The following is a 25031-nucleotide window of genomic DNA, read 5'->3' on the forward strand; positions in this document are numbered from 1 at the left end:
CATGCTATTGAATAATTTTATTCAGAGTATAAATGACATATAATTGACACATGAATGATTTTTTCCGACTCATTGATGACTGACGTGACTTGGGTGATTTGTAACGTTTTATCAAAAATTACGTATATTACAATTTATTTGAAGCCAAATCTGGGATGATGTAGAAATTTTTAATGACTAGAATATAAACAATTTCATTGAAATGATAAAAATTCTAATTCGTAACAAACGAAAAATGTAATTACTGGTTTAAGCTCCTTACCTACTCATGAATCTTAAACTATTTCTATTTTCCCTACAGCCTTTATATTGGTACTTAAAAACGAAATATCACAAATTAGACAGATATATACAAAAATTTTAACAATAAGAAAACGTATCTATGTTTAACAATGGACTAGACTGATAAAATTATTGAAGAATACCAAACAGGACTTCATTTTATTAAAGCACCACAAAACATCAAAAATACTAAGAATTCAGTCCTATTACTCTCAAGAATGAACTAATTTATAAAATAACAGATGATTTACTGGCCAAGGAGTCAATTATTTAAACGGGACTTGCGCAGTAGCCATGCAGGTTAACTAGCGACATCTATAAGTCACTATTTAAATTGAAGCTTAATATCGAGTCCTTGTCAATAAGCCATTTATTTGTGTGGTTGTTCAAATCGAACCAATTCGTTGTAATATAATGCGTATAAAATATATAAAAGAATTATTTTCATGGAAGAATACGCCTCGAACAACCCTTAAATTCCTTATGACTATTAATCACATTTAATACTTATCCATCACACAAAACTTTATAAAATACTGCCAACAATAAGACGACATTTAGTGATCAAAGGACAAAGGTGAATGTTTGACAATAACGAATGGTGCATTGACGTAGAATATTTGAGCGTAATATAAATTCCAATTAGAAAAATAAACGAACTATTACAATTGTGTAATCTACATAGAAAGGCTCATTTTAACGAGGTGCTGTTTTGTGGCTTAAACATAGACATCATATCATCATATAAAATAGCTAATAATAAAGATAAAGAAACGCACAAATAACAAATACCGTAAATAATCAAAAACAAAATACATGGTTGAAACGTCAGAACAAAACAAGAAACATAAAAATATATATTTTTAAAAAAGTTTCAGACATCCGACTGAAACGAATCCCAAACTGCGTTACAAAATAGGAAAATATGGCATTATCACCGTCAACGTGAATAACTATCGTATCGTCATGCTCATACAAAGTTTGTGATCCCTGTGATCGCCCCAGCCCCCGTTACCCTTCCTTAATTTGGCCTTCTTCAGCAACGTAGTGTACGTCAGCGTCAAGTAATCCGGGTACAAGTGTTTCTTCGCCGTTTTCAGCACTTGCTGCACCTTGGAAATCACCGCCGTCGACTCGCAGTTGTTCTTCTTGTGGTGGACTCCGCTGAAAAACGAAAACGATCAGATAATGAGAATAAAAGTGGCTTTTTTGCGTCATCAGCACGTTGGGATATGAGTTGGCAATTCAAGCGTACTGGAAAGGAACGAATTAACGTTTTAATGCGTCGGGATATAAGGAAGACCATTAAAATCTTTGTGGTTACCTTCTAATACAGTTTTAATACTAATGGTTTTGGTTATTGCCTCTGATTATGGCATGTCTTATGGGTGATGTATTGCATTAACTTTTTAAAGTTAACAGTCACGTAATAGTAATTTTTATTGTGTTAATTAAGCCAAACAATTAATACACCTTTCTAAGTAGTTATTAGCATAATTTAGTTCCGCAAATATTTAATAACTGAGTAATGGTGAACTAAATTTTTGTGTAAATGAGCAATAAAACTCAACACATTGCACCCGATTGTGTTAGAAGAGATTTACAGTGGGAAAAACCTCGATTTGTTTTAAAAATAGTTACCATTCCCCGATGTGGAAAACTCTGGGTCCTCTGACGACCATGGCGTGCAGCTTCTGCTTGAGACAGTTCTGCGAGATGTGCTGCAACGACCAGTCCCAGTTGTAGTCGTCGTAGTGGCAGAAATAGGACGCACAATTCACAATCTGCTCCCATGTGGACCGATTAATCGCCATGCCCATGTTGTGCTTGCTGCTCACCCACGGAGTTATCTCCACCTTTAAACATTAATCACACCATCACGGATCCGCCTCACAAACAAATTTTAAACGCAAACAAATACTCAATGAGGAAATCTCCCGACAAGCATCTTAAATTGTTGTACTGGATTTTCCAAGCCGTAAAAAAACAAATTAAATATCAAATTTGCATCAAAGTGAGGCAAAGCTTTGCAAAATTCATGTCGAGTGTGTTTTTTTATTCGTCGTTGCAAGATTGATGCGAATTTAAACCTCCCCCCTTTTACTTGGAAATCCCCCTTATGTTTTAAGCCAAACAAGTTTCCTCGTAGATCCGGACACGATTCGCAGAAATGAAAAATGTCGCCTCTACATATTTATGAGATGTAAAATATATTTGCCCGGCAAACTGATCCGATTTTAATGGTCGTGTGTGTATTTTAATTAGATCTTTTTTTAGACCAGATCGATGGCGTTACAGACGTGCTTGTGTACTAAACAAAAGATACGGTTTTTACGATAATTGCATACGCTAACCGACTTAATCATTGTTCTTTTTTTTAAGGGAAGTTATAATAACCTGTGGAGGTAAGTACTCATTTTTAGTCAAAAAAATGTACGGGGTGTCTCAAACTGATTGTCCAGAGGTCAATTTTTTTAAAATGATTATTGCAAAACTAATTTTGATATATCTTTCCGTTTCTGAAATATTGACAAAAAGGGAAAATCTAACCTAACTTAACCTTATAGAAATATATCTATTTAAAATTTCGAGGTAATATATGCAAATTTTATATTCCAGATGGAGCCATATAAAAGTTTGCTTTTAAAATATCCGAAAAAAATTAAACTTTCCAAAAATATATAATTTGTGAACTAAGATATAACGATATATCTGATAAATTTAAAAATAATTAATATTATTTTTTATTATTGGTTTTTAACAACCAAATTTGACAAAAAATAAAAATCTAACCTAACTTAACATTATAAAAATATGTATATTTGAAAAAATCAAGCTTTCTAAAAATATATGATATTTGATATATTAAATTATCTCTAACTAAGATATAACAATATTCCTAGTAAATTTAGATAACTAATTTATCTACTGACACATAGAGGGAGTAACTGAAGATTTATTTTATTTATATTTTTAAAAACCAAATTTTATATTCACAGATTTTTTTGTAAAAATTGTGATATGGTTATTAAATTTTAAACAAACTGTCTATGATTAATAGAAATAAAACAGAAAATATTTATGCTTTGAAATATATAAAATTTGAGATATATTGAATTATTTTTAACTAATAAATGACGATGTTTCTGTTACATTTTAAGATATTTAATACAAAATAGTGTTTTTCATAGATGACCATGTTAATTTTGCCAAATACACACTTATTTTTGACGTAAAAATTAATGTCATTTCATATTCTTATATAAAAAGGAAAAGAAAACTAACTATTTTTTTGGTTGTTCAGTTTATCTTCTTCTATTCAAGTAAATTGAATTTATAGTGTTTTATATTTTTCAATGATTGACCAAAGATTAAATATATATTTTTCTATAAATGGATATTTTTAATTTTTGATTTGATAATGACTTATCACCATTTTACTTTAAGAGATAAGTCAAAAAGATTATAATAAAAAATACAAATGTCAAGTGTTTTAAATGCACCTTTAACTAGTAAATTAGAAAAAAAAAACTGAGTACATATTATTCTTTTGAAAGGATATTAAAAGGCAAGAAAAGAATTAACGTTATATCAGTCTTTCTAACGTTTAATATAAAAAAGACAAGTAAACTATTTCTTTTGATGCTAAGTTTACCTTTTTCTATTCAGGTAAATTGAATTTACAGTTTTATATTTTTTAATGTTTATCAACTTATTATTACTTTATTTTATGGGGTAAGACCAAAAGATTATAATAAAAATAAATAAATAAATATTCTAAAAGTAAATAGTCGAGTAGATAGTAAATTAGCAAGAAAAATTTAATAACTAATATTCGTTTAAAAAAATGTTTGAAAGAACTTTGAAGGACAACAAAAAATTAATGTCATATCATATTAGTCCTTCTAAAGTTTGATATAAAAAAGAAAAGAAAACTCTTTCTCATTAATTTAAAAGGTAAGACAAAAAGATTGTAATAAAAAATATGTCAAATATTTTAAAAGTAGACAGTCGAATGTTTTAAATGCACCTTTAATTGGTAAAATAGAAAGAAAAATTGAATAGCTAATATTCTTTTGAAAAAAATCTTTGAAAGACAACAAAAACGTCATATCATATTAGTCTTTCTAACACTCTTTCTTTTGGTGCTAAGTTTAGCTTCTGTTCTTGAGTTAAAATGAATTTACAGAGTGTTATACTTTTTAATGTTCATCCAGTTACCACCAGTTTATGTTAAGAGGTAAGACAAAAAGATTGTAATATAAAATACTGCAAATATTCTAAAGGTAAAAAATCAAAAGTCTTAAATTTACCTTTAGTTGGTAAATTAAAGAGAAATATTGATTTCTCTGAAGTCAGACTACCTTAGAAATTTTGAAATATTGGTCTCGTTTTTTTCAAGTGATTTTTTGATAATTTTTCTTTTCTATACATATTCAATTAGCAGTTTCTGAACTATAGATGACGACCTCCACAATTTGGCCACACAGTACATTCATAATTATTTGTAGTCTATTTAATAACTGTAGGTTTGATTGAGGTTCCATTTTTTTCTGGTTTGTATTCTCTACTCAATGATTTTCTGGTTAAAATCGGGTGAGCTGTTACAAAGTTATGAGTGACTCATAAACATAAACAATATTTATAATTGAAAATATCCAAATTCCTTAAAAAATGGATACTACAGGTCAATATTTACATAGCATAAAGTAGTTTTAGTATCTCATTTACTCATAAATTGTTGGTTATCATTGAACTCGCTGTATGTACATATTATGTTAGACTTGATTGTACAAACTGAGTAATTGTATTAGCTTCGTAGGTGATGTTCTTAATTATTTTAGTTCATCCTGTATATTAGCCGACGTATAAATCTATTTTTGTGACAGTTGTTTATTATACATTCCTTTCATTAGTCGAAATTGCTAAATTTATTATTCTATAAAATGATCTACATGAGTTTAAGTTTTATAAAACTGCCTTCAATAAGCTGTGGCTAAATCGTAAAAGAATTATTTATAGCAAATATATATTTTTTACTTATAAAATCGAAAACAAGTCATAATTTGAATAAACATTTTAAATATTCACATCAATCGTTTCTAAGAAAATAAACAAAAACCGATCGAATTGAACCTTCACATTTCGGTGTAGTGTTGGTTAGTTTGAAGTGGCCTGCGTCTATTTTGAAATGCACATCAAAGTAATATTTTATGTCTAGTACACTTATCCAGCATAACATCCAAGATGCAAACATATTTATGTAAATGCAGGGTAAATACCGGGGGCCATATCCTCAACTCTCGCAGATCCGTATCAAATATACCGAAACGATTTCGAGGCTACGTCATAACTGCAGGGACGTTTTAATTTTAAACATGGCAAAGCGACATAATGCAATACAACGGGATGACTCGTGCAAAAACGCATGCCAAAAATGAAGAAACTAAAAAATAAGCCAAAACGACAAACAGGCACTAAGAAATTACAATAGACTACCATTTACCAGTACGAGTTAAGCCGGAAAGAAAATTGCGGGATATTAATTTAATTATGGAATATTTGCTTGTTACGTACGGTCGGTGTTTAATTAATTAAATTCATCTCGTGCAACTTGAAATTAATTAATTTAATACAAGGGGGATGACAGTTCGTGTCGGAAGTGTTTTATTATTTATTTATTCTAAAAATAACCGTACAATTCGCTTGAATTATTCAAGTTAGCAAATGCCAAAAGCATTTTTCACCGATAACTAACTAAACGACTGAGGCAAGCAATCTTTCCGTTCGTCTTACACCATCGCTCACATGTAGAACAACATATTAAAACACATTTTATTAATTTAAATTAATTTTATATATATCAAGTATCTTGGTGAATAGTAGAGTAAAATTGCACTCGACTTAAATTTAAAGAAATCAATCATTTCAAGGACGATATCAAATTTTAACAGAAGGAATACACTGTAAGGAGTTCCCAAAAGTGGTAGAAGGTGGTTCACAACCCTTTTATCAGTGCATCCCGCATAAATCAAGAAACAAACGAAGTATGTCGGTGAGTACCATAAAACGAAGACTAAAAGAAGTTGATCTCTATGGTAGGAAATTCGCAAAGAAGCCCTTCATTTCTGAAAAAAATTGACCAGAGACTCGGTTCCAATTAATTAAATCTGATGACATTTCATGGGTGAGAAGACCAATTAATGAACGGCATAATCCCAAGTGGCCTATGGTTTGGAGATATTTTTCTGGGTTTGTCTAAGTTAGTTAAAGAATGGTTGGCTTCTCAAGGAGTATGTGTAATGACTTGGCCAGCACAAAGCAAGAAATTTATCGAAAAATCCTTGAAAAAAGATATTTGAACGAACTTTACGAAGAAGTTCAAAATCAGTGGAAAGAAATATCGAACGATTATAAATAAATAAGTAAAAAATACTAAAAAGATTTATATGTGTTTTATTATTTTAATTAAAGCTAATAAGTAAAGTAATAAAAATTTTTATGTTCTATTAAATATATAATATTTATATGTATCTCTTTTCAAATAAAATAATATTTTAACTAATATCTAAAAATATCCTTTAAAGGTATTTATTTATTTTATCAATTAATTAATTCTTTGTATTATCGTTTTTTAACTTAACAAATTCAAATTCCAATAAATGTCCTTTAAAAAATTTTTATTTACTCTTTCAACTAAATATTTGCTCTTTTTTATTCTACCATATTAAATATATTACTTTGACTTATATGTGTCTCTTCAAATATCATAATTTATTTACATTATTTAACTAAAAATAACCTGTGTAAATATTTATTTTTTTATCCATTAATTAATTCTTTATAGATATTTTTAATTAAATATCCTTAATAATTAATTTATTTACATAATATTTATTATTTTTTTCAAATAAAATATATTTTTTCTTTAAATAATATAAAAAAATATATATTTTCTTTAAAATTCAAATAAATATCGTTTAAAAATATTTATATAATTTATAAATATATTTATTTTAGTTAGTTACGTTATGTAGTTAGTTATTTATATCAATTTTTTTAAATAAATATTTTTAAATAATTTTTTTTATCATTTTTTAACTAAATAAATCGTTATTAATTTATTTAAAGAAATCTTATATCTTTAAAACTAAAGAGTAAAATAATAGCAAAGAATTGTTTATTTATTATTTCTATTAAATACATAATTTATATGTATTTCATTTCAAATAAAATATATTTTTCTACGAAGTAACATTTTATTTAAAATTCAAATATTTATTTGTCATTTGTCATTTAAGAAATATTTATTTAATTTTTCAATATCATAAATTATTTACAAAGAAATATTTTAACTATTTATTTATTTTATCCATTAAATAATTCTTTGTATCTTTTTTTTAATTAAACATACTTTCTTAATTTAGTTCCTAATATATTTTTTTCAATTAAAATATATTTTTCTATGAAGTAACATTTTCTTTAAAATTCAAATAAATATCGTTTAAAAAATATTTTTTTAATTTTTCAATTCAAGTCTTTCCTAATTTATTTAATGAAAAATATTTTTATATTTACTTGTTATTTTAGTTAGATAAAATTTATATGAATTTTTTGAACAAATTTCTTTAATGAAAAAATATCTTGAAACCCAAAAATATCTATTAAAATATTAATTATTCTTATCAATTAAACAATTCTTTAGACAAATATATTTATTAAACAATTGTTTTATCTTATGTATTAAAAAGATCATTAAGCAAATATAAAATCTTTAAAATATTTTGATACGAAGTAACATTATATTCTTAGAGCAAATAATTATATTATTATTTGAACTAATGAACTGTATAATTTCAAGTATTTTTTTAGTTTTAGTTTAGTTGGTTACTTCTCAAGGAGTAACGTGTAATGTCTTGGCCAGCTCAAAGCCCAGACCTCAATCCAATTGAAAACCTTTGGGATAAAATTTATCGGAAAATTCATGAAAAAAGACTGTCAAATTTGAATGAACTCTATAAAGAAGTTCAAAATCAGTGGAAAGAAATATCGAAGGATTATATTGAAAAACTACGAAACCAATGAAGAAAAGGTGTTTAGAAGTTATTAAAAATAATGGATATGCTACTAGATACTAAATAAAGGAAGGCTAAATGTACCCAAGGTTGTTTTATCTTATAGTTGTTCTACTTCCAACCTTTGAATTTCTTTCAAATGTTAATAAATACCTAACTAAACCCACTAATAAACAATTATAATTCTGTATTGTTGTTATAAAACATACTGCACAACTGACAATAACAAAAGTTGCTCTACATATAAGCGATAGTGTACATATTAATGAACAGGGATCAGTTCTTTCCTGCTTAATAACAAAATTGTACTAATGTGACGAAATTAATAAGTAAAATGGTCAAGCTAAGAGGCAGGCACTTAAGCTACCTTCTGTGAGTGCTGATACAGCGATGGAAGTACTTGAAATGTCCAGGAGGGATGTACTTGGCCTGCACTTACAATTGATTGATGTTTTAGGGCACGTAATGCCTCTTTCTGTAATTGACAATAATGCACGGATGTATTTTTAACGCTCATATGATCGCACACAAAGCCCACATCACAGTTTTGACTGTTCCATTGATTATTCGATCTGAACCTGTACATGCCACATGAATATTAATTAATTGATTCGTCGTACCCAACACACAGTTTCGAAGGTGACGACGTTTAACGTTCTAATCGGTGAGGAGAGGACGGGAAAAAACGCCAAACAAACCGAATTACTGACAATGAACGAAATTAAAAAAAAAATGCAGACTGAATGAATTAATTTGAGCCCGGTTCGCTTCCTGATAATCCACGAAAAATCCTTTTAATACTCGCATCGGGACTTTTCCATTTGCGGATCCGTCGTCCAATATTGATTTCCTGCATTTTAAATTTGATTTGCCCGTCCGGAATTATCCGTTCGTAAAAACGTGCAGAAATAATCTGCTTTAGTCGAAATTAAACATTTTTATGGGAACGGTTTTCGGTGTAAATTTTAAATTGGTGCGATCGACGTCCTTTCGCCGCACTCAATTTTACATTCTTCTAAGGTAAACTGCGATAAGTTTATTATGCAGGTTGCCCTTAAGAGGATTTGGCTAAAAGTTACCTCAGTACGGGGACTTTTTGTTGGAAATTTTAAACGGTACACGCGACTTTGTTAAGACTCGGAAAGATGTGACTTTACGCAGGGAAAACGTTTTCTTTGAATTTATAAAATACTTTTATTCGGAGTGGTTTCGTTTCATACTAAATATGTACATTTTAATTCAAAGGGAGAAACTATTCTTTCGGATTTGTTGGAGTATTTCCTTCAAGAAATATACAACATGAAAAATATTATCTCTGAAAGCAAAGAATTTTGTTTTGGAAAATGAAATCTAACATTTCCTCAAGCAAATAAACAAAGTAAGGACAAATATTTCATATTTATGTATTATTTCTGATGTATAATATTTCTATGTTTTCATATAAAATATATTACTTTTGTGATTTTATCTGGGACCCAAAATTTTTTATCAATTAAACAATTATTTGTACAAGTATTTTTTTATCTTAAATATTAAAAAGATCATTAAGCAAATATAAAATATTTGGAAGTAACATTAAGATTAACTTTATCGTTTTAAAAATATTTATTTTGATGATATTTAGATATATTTTCATTTCTAATTTATCAAAAAAAATCAATATTTCATTAAAGCCAAATAATTAAAGTAATAAAAAAAAAAAATTTATTGTTCTTACTATTTATTAATATTTGTATGTATCTCTTTATAAATAAAATAAATTATTTACAAAAAATAAGCTAAAAGTAAAGTATTAATATATTAAATAAATAATTTATATGTATTTTATCAAATATCATAAATTATTTACAAAAAAATATCCTTTAGAACTATTTATTTATTTTATCAATTAAATAATTCTTAATTTATTCAAAGAAATCTTATCTCCTTAAAGCTAAAAACTAAAGTAAGAACAAAAATTTTTACGTATTTCTTTTCGAATATCATAAATTATTTACAAAGAAATATTTTAACTAAAATAAATTTATAATTTAGTTTATCAATTAAATAAAAATATTAAAAAGATTTATATGTGTATTTATTATTTTAGTTATATGAATTTCTTTGAACACATTTTTTAATGTAAAAAATATTTCTTAATTGATAAAAAGAAACGTTATTTCATTAAATCAGCTAATTAAAGTAGTAATAAAGATTTCTATATTTATTTATTTGATCAATTAATTTGTTTTCATATCAATCATATTTTTTTTTAATTAAATAAACTTTTTTTAATTTATCCAAAGAAATATTATTTAATTTAAGTTAATAAGTAAAGTAATAACAAAAATATTTATATTCTATTAAATACATAATATTTATATGTATTCCTTTTTAAATAAAATAAATTATTTACGAAAAACTATTTTAACTGAAAACTAAAAATATACTTTACAGGTATTTATTTACTTTATCATTTCTTTGTATTATCGTTTTTAACTAAACAAATCTTTCTTAATTCATTCAAAGAAATTTTATTTCTTTAAAGTTAAAAAGTTTTGACAAAGATTTGTTTATTTATTATTTCTATTAAATACATAATTTATATATGTTTGTTTTCAAATAAATAATTCCTTTTTTATATTCTATTAACTATATAACTTATATGTGTTTTTTTTTAAATTTTGATTATTTACAAAGAAATATTTTAATTAAAATTTAAAATTATTGTTTATAACTATTTATTTATTTTTTCCATTAAGTAATTCTTTGCATCTTTTTTTTAATTAAACATCCTTTCTTAATTTAGTTATGTAATATTCATAAGTATATATTTTTTTAAATAAAATATATTTTTGTATGAAGTAACATTTTCCTTAAAATTCAAATATTGTTTTAAAAAATATTTATTTAATTTTTCAGTTAAATAGTTCCTTATTTTTTAAAATCTTTCATAACTTATATAATGAAACATTTTTTTCTTATATAAAAAAAACCTAAAAAGATTTTTATATTTATTTGTTATTTTTTATTAAGTAATGTTTATATGAAGTTTTTGAATAAATTTCTTTAATGTAAAAATATCTTTCATAATTCAGAAGAAATATTATTTCAAGTAATAAGATTTTTATATTTATTTATTTTATCTATTAAATTCTTTTTTAATTTATTTCTTAATAAATATTTTCATGTTTATTATTTCTACTAAATATATAATATTATTTATAATTATCTCTTTTCAAATAAAATAAATTATTTACGAATAAATATTTTGGAAAATTAATTAATTTAAATGTATTGATTTATATTTTCAATTAAATAATTTTTTGTATTATCATTTTGAATTAAGCAGATTTTTTTTCTAATTTATCCCAAGAAATTTTTTTTTTTTAAACTAATCAATAAAGTAATAACAAAGATTCTTATGTTTATTCATTAATTTTTTTATTATTAATTAAATTTTCTATTCAAATAAAATAAATTCGTAATTTTTTACGAAGAAATATTTTATCTAAAACCCAAGAATATCCTATACAAATATCTATTTTATTTTAAATAGGTTTTTATATAATCAATCTAAATAAATATATATTTAGATAAATATTTGTTTGATTAATTTATATACATTTATCTGAAGGGTTCAAGTGATGAACATTTTTTAATCAAATTGTTCTTCAGATAAATATCTGATATATAATTAAACCAATATTTATTAACCTATCGAAAAATATATTTTATACAATACGTGACTTGAATATTTTTAGCCATAAAAAATCATCCGCCGAAATTTCCAAGAAGAAAATTCCGAATAAAATGTTCCATTGACCATAAACAAATATCACGTTTCTTTGTTTCATCAAAAGAAACAGTTTCCTCTCTTTGTACATGTACATCACAAATTTTATTGCATTTTGAAACAACCCCCGACAAAGAGCCCATCAATCCGTTTAATCTCAAACATTTTTAAAGCACGTTTCATGCAGTCCACTGATGTAAATTCGAGCGATCGATGTCTTTGTGGCACAAACGCCAGCCTCGCACACTCAAATTAGTTTTAAGGGACAAGTGGTTCTTGTAAAGTACAAGCCAATTATTGACCTAAAAACCGGAGGAAACTCTCCGGCCAAAGCGACGCAATTGAATTGTAAATTTTTAAAGAGGGTACATCAACTTTTTTTTTTTTTTGTAATCATTTTAATGCGGAAGCTCGCTGCAAATTATAATTATAAGGTTACGGCTGTTAGGCTTCGATGGCTTTTTTTGGTTACACGTACAGGTTCAAAGCGATTAATGATGATTTTGCTGTAAAAACATCACTTAAGCGTCTATTGGTTGAGCTGGGCAAAATAATTCTTAGGCGATCAACGGAAATGTGTAATTATTAGATTAGGTCGATGAGTTGGAAAAGGACGAGCCGAAAAGGTTAACGATATCTCCCATGAATGTTTCACTTGGAAGTGCAAATGTCAGGTTTCCGAGTACCTTGGGCACGGATCAATTTCCAACATTTCTCATATTTATTGAAGCATGCGGACTTGAAATAAACCTGACTCTATCTATTGTTATGGTCGTTACTAACATTGACCTTATTTCCCACACGTGACACCATCATATACAATATAAATTGCTCATGTAAAACACAAATCGTCGTTAATGTTTAATAATTGCAGCAACACGGCTAAGTAAAACCGATAATCAGGTGTCGGGGAGGTGAAAGTAGTCTTAAGTAGGTACGTCGAGAACGGAGGTATGACGCAAATAACGCACAAGTGCTAACAGATGCATTTATTTATCCATATATTTATTGTAATGATTCATTTCGAACAAGTTAGTTTTTTCATCGGCAACCCGAATGAGTCACCGCCTAAGAATTACTTTGCCACACTTGTGTAAACAAGACGACTACGGCAAAACCAGACTTACCTTCTTGGCGTCGCCGTAATAGTTGTAGGTCTTCAGATAAGTCCCCAGAGACAAAACATTGCAGTGCTTGCACGACTCCTTGCAGGTCTTGTCCATCAGTTTCAGCACGTAGATGAAGTCTTCGGCCACGTAGTGGTCTTCCTCCAGGAACACCACCAGCCCGCTGTGGTTCCTGGTGACCTCCAGCTGGCTGAACACCCTGTTCGCCTTCCACCACCAGTGGTGCTTGGTCTGGGTGAACTTGGCCTCCCTGTAGTGCCCGTAGAGGTCGGGGTAGAGTGCGTTGTTGCACTCGGTCAACATGGCCTGCTCCTTCTTGATGTCCCGCGGGCAGTCGTTGGGGTCCTCGCCCGGGAACTCGTTGGGGTGCGTTTGTATCGAATAGGGGTAGAATATCTGAATCACCTTGCAAAAATCAATGCTCTGTATCAGCGCGTTTATTTCCTCGTCGTAATAGTCATGGGAGAAGACCAAAAGGGCCTGGGATATATCTCGGGCCTGGGCCAGGCTCACGATGAGGTGGCGTAGGTAAGTTATTCGGTCGTGGATCTGGAAAACAATGGAACGTTGACTTTGGTGTCGATGCGACGTGTTCACGCTCTATGCAAATGTGTGTGCTGAAAGATAACGGATGCTGCGTTTTTTGCCCTTATGAGATAACCCCTTAAGCTAATTTTAATGTGACAAAATTATTTATACATTCTTTTTTATTTTGAACTGTCCCAACATTAAAATAAATTTTAATGCTATGTATCAGTTTCTATACCTCATGAAAGAAAATATGTCTGACCATTAATATAGAAATATATGCACTGTAATATGAATAATATGTGATACATATTCTATACATTATAGATAATAAGTAAATAACGAAAAAACAATACTGTCATAAATATTTGTGCAAATTTATGTGTTTTTTACTGGGTTATTGTGGAACAAATGTTTTTGAACTATTTTTCAATGCCATTTTTTATTGTCTATAGAACATTAGTATACTGACATGTATATTGCCAAAGTTTTATTACTAAATGTTTACTTTTAATTGACTGTGTTACAATTTAAAATTTATTACAACATAATATTTAAAATTTGGCTTCAAAACCAGACTAATTGATTTTTAATGTTTATTTCCATTTTAAATTCATTATTAAAAATATCAAATTATGAATATTGGAATTAATATATTTAATTTAAAATAATATAATTTAAAATTTGATATTAATAATTTTTAATATTCAAATATTAAACAATCAGGATTATATTTCTAAATCTAAAAGAATAATAATTGGCTCTGAATAATTTTTAAAATTGGATTGCATAAAATATAATATTTTTATGTTAAAATCCATTCGAATTCACTCATTATAAATATATATTTCTAAATATTGGAAGTACTTTTAATTTATTATACAATAATTATTAATAATTTGCTATGAACAATATTTAAAATTTGGCTCAGATAAATTGATTTTATACTTATTTATTGACTGAATAAAAAGTAAGAATTTAATGTCGAATTCCATTCGAATTTCGTTACTAGAAAGATATATTTCTAAATACCGGAATTACCTCTAATTTTGTATATTACAATTTAAATTTTGCTACATATAATTTTTAAAATTTGGTTTAGACAAATTGATTTTATTCCTATTTTTTGATTAAATAAAAAATATTGAATCCCATTTGAATTTTCTCATTAAAAATATGTATTTCTAAATATTTAAGGTACCTCTAATTATAATTTAAATTTTGCTATGTATAATTTTTAGATAAATTTATATTTATTGACTGAATAAAAAATGAGAATTTAATATTTAATCTCATTTGAATTTCCTCATTAAATATATACTTCTAAATATTGTAATTACCTCTAATTTTGTAAATTATAATTCAAAATTAGCTATGAATAATTTTTAAAATTTGACTCAGACAAATTTCTATTTATTAATTGAATAAAATGTAAGAATTTATTATTGAATCTAATTCGAATTTGCTCATTAAAAATATTTATTTCTAAATATTGGAATTGCCTCAAATTTTCTATATTATAATTCAAAATTTCCTAGAAATAATTTTTAAAATTTGGCTCACATAAATTGACTTTCTTCACATTTATTAATTGAATGAAAAAATATTTTATTGGCCGAATAAAAAATAAGAATTAAATATTGAATCTCATTCAAATTTCTTCATTAATCATATGTATTTCTAAATATTGGAATTACCTCTAATTTTTTATAATATAATTTAAATTTTGGTATAAAATCAGACAAACTGATTTTATTTCTATTTATTGACTGAATAAAATATAAAAATTTAATATAGAATCCCAGTCGAATTTCCTCATTAAAATGATTACTTCCAATTTTCTATATAATAATTTAAAATTTGCTATGAGTAATTTTTAAAATTTGACTCAGTGAAATTGATTTTATTCCTATTTATTGAGTGAATAAAAAGTAAGAATTTAACATTGATTCCCATTCTAAACTCTACTTTCAATTAAAAATATTATAATTTAAAATTTACTATGAATATTCTTCAAAAATTGACGCAGACACATTGATTTTATTTCTATTTATTAAATAAATAAAAATAAGAATTTAATGCTAGTTTCCATTATGTTTCCTCATCAAAATTATGTAATTATAAATAATTACCTCTAATTTCCTACATTATAATTTAACATTTGCTAGGAATGATTTTTAAAAAATGACTCAAATATAACTGAGATTTAAAATGAAAAATTTGTCTTAAATTCTTCAAGCAAACTAATTACATTTCTATTAACTGATGTAAATTAAGAACTTGATCTTATACAATTAAATTATTCTGCTGTTAAAAGCATCCATAATTAATTTCAATTAAGCTGCGGTAATTAAGACTACAGTGGATGTAAAACAGCGACATAAATTATGTATGAGACCCGTTGTGTTCAAGAATATGTGAAATTTAATTTTAACTGTTCAATATGTCGCTCGAGTTGGTTCATGTCTTATTTTTAAATATGGTGCGTGCATTTTTATTGATTCCGAGATGGCAAAGGACGATTATTTAAAAACACGAATGAAAATACGTATTAAAAATTACCAAGACACGACAACTTATTCTTGGAATACCTTGAGGAAATCAGTCGGATTATTTCTGTGATTATTGACTTGGTGAGGCGTTATATTCAAATCACTTCTTGTTGATTACTTCATCTCGGACTGCGGGTTTTTAATTTTCGCTGCTGAATACGATTTAATCTACATTAAGTTCCCGCTTATTCATTCGACCACAAAACCAATATCAAGTATGGTTCAAAAATGGTTTATTTCCCTCGATAGCATTAACTTTACAACGCATTCAAGGCTTCGCATTATGACTGTGGAGTTTACAATTGTTTAAATAATTGTGTTTAATATTTTGTTATGTTTTCAACGAACAGTTTTTGCATTTTGATTAGCGTTTCCTGTGATAGGATCAGTGACCGTATAAAATTGGTATCTACTGATGCAATGATTTGAAAAGTAGCCACCCAAAATATCGACTTTCAAACCGAAATCGTTCTACATAAACAACAACATGTATGTACTTATATCGAATGCTCTGTTATGTAACCAGATACCGGTAAAATAAGTGAGCAGACCATGAAAAAAATACATGAGACGCATTAAATGAATGGTTATCGATATTTTCGCCTTAATTTGTTATAATACTTTAGTAAAAGTAGTCCGATCAATTCTACAATAATGCATAAATTGCCACCAATACATATTTTAGCTTCTGGAATAGGAAATATTAATGAGAATTTAACAATGGTAACAAATTACTTTTATACTTACAGTGGTGGAAAAAAGTGTGGGATATTTATTTGCCTGTTACAAATGTTATCTCTAATCTGTTGCAAATCTGAACAAATCTAATTTGCTGCAAATCCATTAATCACATTAATCATTATTGTTACAAGTTTTTATTATTTTTTTTTTTTTTTAATAGAAAATCAATTTAGTCTGAAAAAAAGTATGGAATATTTTATCAATATTCATAAAAAATTAAAAATAACTCAAATATTTCAGTATTTTGTGGTGTAACTTTTGGCTTCTATTATTGCTTGGCATCTTTTAGGCATAGAGTCTACCAGTCTCTACATTGTACCAACAGGAGCTTGTTGTCACTGTCACTGAAGAAGTTCTTCCTTGCTTTCGATGTTTTTTGTTCCCCAAAGTACTCAATAGGAATTAGATAGGGAGACTGAGACGGCCATTCAAGTACAGTTAAGTTTTTCATTAGAAAAAACTGTTTAATAATGTTAGACGTGTGTTTTGTTGAAATATCCAACGAAGTGGCATCTCTTCCTCTTTTTCCAGTATGTCCCTGTATTGAAAACGATCCACTCAAATTCAACTATTCTTTCCTTAAATTGAAGTGAAAACTACACAAAAGATATGAAATTGGATAAAAGTTCAAAATATTCCATACTTTTTTCCACCATAGTACGTATGTAATTGTAAAATTTGTCTGGAACGAAAATTTTACAATGATTTATCTGGAATTAAAATTAAATGTCCTGCTGGCATGTCTACATCAAATTTACACTGTATCTCCAGGCATAAAATAATCTAAAATTAAAATAATAAACAATGTATGTCTTACTATAAAAATAACGGCTTGGAACAAAAATTCTATCGAATTTTTTTCACATTTGTTTCACATCATGTTGCCATAAAGAATAAATAAGCTTAATTTATAACCGTTGTTGCAGTTAAATAAACCTATGTAAAGTTGAATTTATGACGTTTAAAATTGGACTCTGACTAATCTTTCAGAAATCGCATTTATTGAAATTGCCCATTCATTCCTCCTTACGCGATTTATTTATTTAATTATAACAATAAGCAGAAACAAATATATTTTCCTACTCCTAATCAAATATTAATTGTTCTATTGTGTGGATAATCTGGTTTACACAAAAAGGGGTAAAATGTCACACACATAACTTAATGAGATCTCGTGAATGTGTGTTTTCATGGTTGATTGTACTTAATTAATTAATATTCTTGTTAAATATTTATTTTTACATTTAGTTAAACAAATCGAAATGCAACCTAGTTTACTCTAAAAGATGTATAAACATGTCATTTTGTTTATTTTTAACAAACAAATAACGTATTTGATTAAATATTTTTGTTCATGATTTTACTTAATGTTGTAATGTAAATTTTCAGTCGCCATAAATTGAAATTATTTAAATGTGATGCTAGAATGAAATTTATTTTAAAAGGTTTGAACAGGGGTTCGAAATTGTATATTATTAATGAAATATTAGTATTCCAATATTCATGTACATGTTCCCACCTTAAATTTATTTTTAGGTTCAATCAATTCAACAATTTAATTCATTATTTTATTTAAAACTGTAAAAAATCTGAATATCTGAATATTCAAATAAATTTTATACTGTGTTAACTTTTGCAAATTATTTAGTTTATTTAAAAATTGAGTATCATTAATATTATAAATATTTTCAGTTAAATAATCAGCAATGTTTGTTATACTGGAAAAACTGAAAATTAATTATCATATTAATTTTTTTGTAAGTTGTGTCTAGTTTATTGTAAAAGCTGTATAAAAGTTCATATTTATTTAATAATTATCTTCAAAATTATTTCTCTTATTTATTTTTTAAAAATTAAGTATGGATCAATAATAATAAAAAAATAAAAAACAATTACGTTAGAAAATCATATGATTGTTATCAATTCAAACCAATTTAGAATTTTATGGCCGTCATAAAACAATAATGTTTTAAAGTTAAAAGCCATCAACAGCACTAAAACTTCTGAGGAAACTAATTAAAAACTTTAAAAAGCTCTAAACTTATCATAATATTCTGAAAGTTGCTGAATCTTATTTTCTATAAAACATCACAGTGTTCAATTCGAGTCTGAATAAAAAGAATTTTTTGTCAACTTTGTCAACAACATCAGAAATGAAACGTTTGCTGCGACAATAAATTTTTGTTTTACTATTAAATTTCTGGTAAAAACTTTATAGGCCGCTTTTAAACTAAATCAGATATAAATTATGAACAATGTTCAGTTCTATTATGAAGGACAAAGTTGATTATCTCTCTGAATTTTAAGATAACATAATATCCATCAAAAGCACGACACGAGACATTTCATTCTCAACAATTTAACGACAAAGTTAAATTAATGTGGGTCCCTGCTATAGCAGACTCTCTATATATTATTTAATTTGTTAAAATTACATGAAGTACCAACGATTTACAAGTAAACTAGATACTAAAACTGTTCTCTACCTATTTTTTATAGAAACGTGGTACTTCTTAGAAAGCTTATATAAATGAATTGATTATTACTCTGTAATTACTTATCCGACTTTAGCCAGAAGGCCATTGAACAAAAATTTAAAATACTTTTCATGTCATATCATATTTCCCTTTCCATTAAAAAAATTAATAGTACCCATATGGTACTGGGCGTTGTGGCAGACGTCAACTTTATCGCAAATTTAGTTAGTTGGAATCAAAATTTATCAGAGGGGGTTTTTTTACCACATCACTGTATATTTAATAAATATTACATGAGTAATACTTATCATGATATATGATCTCCTAAATTTTCAAGTCTAAAAAATTACCTAACATGTTTTGGTTTCATAATTTACAATTGAAAAAAAAAAGTTTGTTAAAATCTGACAAAAGATACAAATTTTATGAGGGTGTTCGACTTTCAAATGGGCCACACCGAATATGATATTATTTAAACATAATCCTTTTAGGATGAAGAACAATGTAATCTTATTAACATAATATTCAAATATTATGTGTTAGTTGTTATTAAATAAATTAAATATGTTAATGTAAATTACAGATTTCTCTTTTTCAATCAGAACATTACTTTTTAAATTATTTAAATGAAAAACGTTTGTACTAATGTGAAATTGAAAGTATTCAATATTAAGAAGTTATTTATAACTATATATTAATTGATGTCTGAGACCTGCCAAATATATTGCAATTAAATTGTCATAAATTTAATTTTATCAATGTCAAAGATAATCGATTAATTTGTGTCTAGCAATAACCCATCAAAACCAATTAAATTTCCTTTATAGAAACTCGACACACAATAAAAAAAATGATAAAACTCACCTGTATGACTATGACGACGGAATCGTTGAGGAGTGGTCCAAAGATATCTTCGTTGTAGACAACTTGTTGCAAATTATATTGTGCTAGATTCTTCTTAATGTCAGAAATGTTAGGCGAGATGGGCCTGTAGGCGGCATCACCTGCGTACGTCCCATTCATACCGTTGGTGCCGTTCTTAGGCCTTGGCGTCAAGAATTTGTGCAGAACGGCCGGCACCATACTATAAATCGCTGCGTTCGAATCGTTTATCTCCTGATAATTGGAAACTGAATTGCCGTATGTCAGGAAATTCAGTTCCAGCCATATGAAGAATACTATAAAGACGATTATGCCGCCGCGGAACCACGAAAAACTTCTTTGGCGGCGCCAGTTTTGGCTTCGCCCACTCTTCATCGTTTCGCATGCCAAACACTCAGTGATTACTGCAACAACCAAAATGCGTTTTCTTATCAGTCGCCATTAGAGAAGGGATATATTATTTTAACAAGTTTATCAGTGGCCCTGATTTAGAATGAGTCAAAAATGTGATAAAAGTTTTTAGTTGAGTCCAAAAGACACGAAATTTTGTGCAAATTAATCCTTATAAGCTTTACATGAAAGTGAATAAGTTTTTCATTATCGAATTATAATGAGTTTGTTGATCAAACCATAATTAAGCATTTGTCTTCCTTTTAAAAGCATCTGCTTTTGACATGAAAGGCTCTTAAATTTCTAAAAGTGAAGGCTTAATATAATGGCTTCCTACATTTCATCATTAATATAATTTAAGAACACAATTTTAATTTTGAACACAAAAAACTTATCATGCAAGAAGTAAACTGAAATGCAAATATAAATGCTTTTAAATTGGAATAAAATACTTTTGATGTTTGTATCTAGTTTTTGAATGAAAGATAAACATGCTTATAAAAAATGTATTTTAATTTTGAATACAAAAAGCTTATTATGAGGACAGTGTTAAATAATTTAAATGTGGGCAACACATGCTAATTACAAACGTTTTGCAAATTAGACCAACAAATACATGTTTTTTTCTTTTTGTTTTTAAAATAAAGGCTGTTAAAAGTTTCAAAACGTGTTTTAATTCAAAAAATTTATCATTAATTCAGTGATAAAGTAGTTAACTGTGTGTAATACATGCAAAAATAACTACAAACTAGAACAAAAGTCAACTTCAAATATTTATCTATATAATATAATTCTAAATGCTAAAAATTTATTACGAGGACATTGATGAAGTAGACAACTATATGTAATACATGCATATAACTAACAATTAGTACAAACAATTTCCAATATTTATCTTTTGTTATTTGTTAGAGGATGAACATATATTTAGAATGTGTATTTTAATTTTAAATCTTAAAACCTTTTTATGAGTACACTGATGAAGTAGTCAACTGAAGGTAATACGTTCAAATAACCAAAGTTTTCCAAATTAGAATAAAAAATGAATTTTAATATGTTTCTTCTGTTTTTAAATAAAGGCTGTAAATAGTTTTAGAATGCGTGTTTTAATATTGAATTCAAAAAACATTATTAAGACAGTGACAAAAGTGGTCAACTGTGGGTAATACATGTAAATAACTACAAATTATAATAAATAACTTCTAACACATTCTTTTTGTTTTTTGATAAAAGATGAACATATATTAAGAACGTGTATTTTAATTTTAAATCCTAAAATCTTTTTAAGGCTATATACAAATAACTAAAGTTTTCCAATTAGAATAAAAACGTTTTCTTTTGTATTTAAATAGAAGCTGTACATAATTCTAAAAGGTGTGTTTTAATTTTGGATAAAAAACTTATTATTATGACAATATTATTCTTATAAATAAAGGCTGTATATAATTTTAGAACGTGTGTTTTAATATTAAATTCAAAGACCTTATTACTAAGACAGTGATAAAGTACTCAACTGTGGGTAATACATGGAAATTACTACAAACTAGTACAAATAACAACTTTTAATATTTTCCTTTTGTTGTTTAAAAAAGGATAAACATATATTTAGACAGTATTTTAATTTCAAATGCTAAAAATTATTCCGAGGACGGTGATGAAGTAGTCAACTGTGGGCAGTACATGCAAATATATATATATATTTTGTTTTTATATCATGGTTGAACATATTTTTTATACATGTGTAGTCATTTTTAATGCAGAAAAAAACATTATGACTACAAACAGTGACAAAGTAATGACGAACGTTTTACAGAAGAACTTTCAACATATATAATATTTTTAATTTGTTATTAAGTTATGAATAAAAATATTTGTAAAACATGTGTTTTAATTTGGATACGAGAAACCCATTGTAAGGAAGTGGTTAATTGTGGACGATTAGAACAACAGAAAGTAACTAAAACAGTCATTATGAAGTAAAATATACATTTTAAAGTTGGATATAAAAAACAAGAGTACTTTCATAAATTAAAACAACAAAAAATAACTCCAAAGAAACAAATCCTAATAAAAATAATTGCTGAGGAAGTTTACGCAACAAATACCTAGAAAAGTAATCAGTAAATGAGATGAAAAAGATGTCAGTATGGTAATGAATATAAATAACAAAAAACGAGAGAAAGTGATGCACAAGAATTTTGAGTCGTAACTGGTTGGTTGTTCGAAGACGTACGAATGTACAACATTATTTGATTTTCAACCGGAATGTTTAAGAGAAGTAAATAATGTAGGCAAAAATACAATTTTCCACATTTTGTTTGTATGTTTGTATGTTTTTTGGGCCGCCATAAAATTTATAACTCATTTGTTTTGATTTTATTACTTAAAACAATGAAAATTTTCACTGCCTTAGATCAATATTTTCGCTTTTTTATTGGTATATTATTACAGGAGGAATTCCAAACACAACATAAAACGACGGTGCGTTTGTTTGCGTTAATTATAAAATGAAAGTGCATGTGTTTGGATAATTTTGACAACAGAGGGGATTATGTCTCGTGTACACCTAAATTGATTTTCTATGTCTGTTGTATGGCCTGTAAGACCCACTTAAATGTTTAAAAGAAAGTTGTCAACGAAAGTGCACATTATTAATCGATATAATTCGTTTTAACTAATGCTTTCCGACCCGGCCAAAGGTCCATAAAAAAATATTCGCACAACCCACAACAATGCAAATTAAATTAAACAAACAAAATGCACAAATCTACTTACATTGTTCTCAATGAATGGTGTTGTTGTGTTTTTCATATTGCGCCAATTTAATAATCTTCATATTCATTCATTTAAACTGGATTAGGCCGTATTTGTTTTTGTATTTATTTCAGACGTCTAAACAATACATGGCCCGTACGTGTCGGGCCGTCCAATTAAAAATTCAAACGAAAACACCGGCTTATTGTTGTTATACACCGCAATTGTCAGCTGCTTCATTTACGGACAGAAACCGACCGAGCATTTCACGCCGCCTTGGCCGCACTGGTCCCGAAGATCACTCCCATTCAAGATTCAAGAATTGTTTTCAATCCATTCTAAACACTTTGTTTCACTTAAGGACCATCTACCAAATCAATCTATAACTTTGCCGCAAGTTAGGGTAGCGCTCTATTATCGGCGGCCATCTGTGCGCCGGTAGATGTACCACCCCGTTCAGGCTTGACTGACTAACTTTTTTTAAATGTTTTTTGGCGCTGATGTGATTTAGGTTATTCACTGATAGGCAAATTGTAGGTCTTTGTTGAAGTTCTTCAATTTAGTCGTCTTAAAAGACTGATAATGCTGTTCACTCATGGAAATCAACTTTAATGAAATTAATACAACAGGTGAGTTATGAATTTTCGAATCGTTTCGATAATCCGAATTGTTTCAAAAAATCATCCACAGAATTTTTAAATCAGTAATAAAAGTAGTAATATTAATAAATCCGATGAAAAATTAAGTTAATTAATTAAAAAATACACATATTAACCCCAATATTGGTCTTCCCCTGTTCACCACCTTTCTTGACATACTCAAAATTAGTGAATGAACCAATTTTTGATCCATACCTCGTCATTCTTCTCTAAAATCATTGACAAGATCCTCCAAATTTTGAAACTAGTGCTTTCGTGTATAAATTTGTCTTTGTCGACGGTCCCATATGTGTCCAATTGGACTGTAATCTGGAGAACGTGGAGACCACTGCATCTAAATATTCTGCAACGTCAAATTTATAATTCTCGTACGATGAGGTTAGACATTGTCGTCTATAAAACGATATTTGGATCAAATTCTTGAGCAAATGAACTAATAATTGGTTGAATTACCGTTTTCGGTTTAATATGTATAACTCCGTGTGAAATTCCACTCCTCATTGTTACCTCCAAAAGCAACAGTTGGAGCAATGGTTTGTTCATCATGTCTCTCATCACGTTAACACTATGGTCAGTGATATAATGTGTACTTAGACTCAACTGTGAACAAACAATTAGGTGATGGCACGTGCCCTTCGGGCAACCTTTTACTTCATGTTTGTGTTGAAATCACCTTTTGGGTCTAAAATCATCTTCATGCAACTTTCTTCTGATGGTAAATGATTCCAAACACGATTTACTACACTTTGTGAGACATTATACATTTGGGCTACTTGTTGTTGACTGCCA

The 25031-nt window shown here is 27.5% G+C and overlaps 1 protein-coding gene across 2 annotated transcripts; it reads right to left on the reverse strand.

Moving 5' to 3' along the window:
• Positions 1-2: 2 nt before the first annotated feature.
• Positions 3-23875, reverse strand: LOC109608308 (alpha-1,6-mannosyl-glycoprotein 2-beta-N-acetylglucosaminyltransferase). Of its 2 annotated transcripts, XM_020024725.2 has the most exons (6): positions 23605-23875; positions 20422-20843; positions 13260-13808; positions 8725-8832; positions 1924-2138; positions 3-1446 (listed from the first exon to the last, which is right to left on the reverse strand). In XM_020024725.2, exons 2-6 carry the CDS (start codon positions 20812-20814, stop codon positions 1236-1238), a joined length of 1476 nt encoding a protein of 491 aa, XP_019880284.1. In that variant the 5' UTR covers positions 20815-20843; positions 23605-23875; the 3' UTR covers positions 3-1235. The 2 variants fall into 2 exon arrangements, with proteins under 2 accessions (XP_019880284.1, XP_019880285.1); XM_020024726.2 differs by lacking the exon at positions 8725-8832.
• Between the last annotated feature and the right edge of the window lie 1156 nt (positions 23876-25031).

This window comes from Aethina tumida, chromosome 1, assembly GCF_024364675.1.
Source record: "Aethina tumida isolate Nest 87 chromosome 1, icAetTumi1.1, whole genome shotgun sequence".
NCBI lineage: Eukaryota > Metazoa > Arthropoda > Insecta > Coleoptera > Nitidulidae > Aethina > Aethina tumida.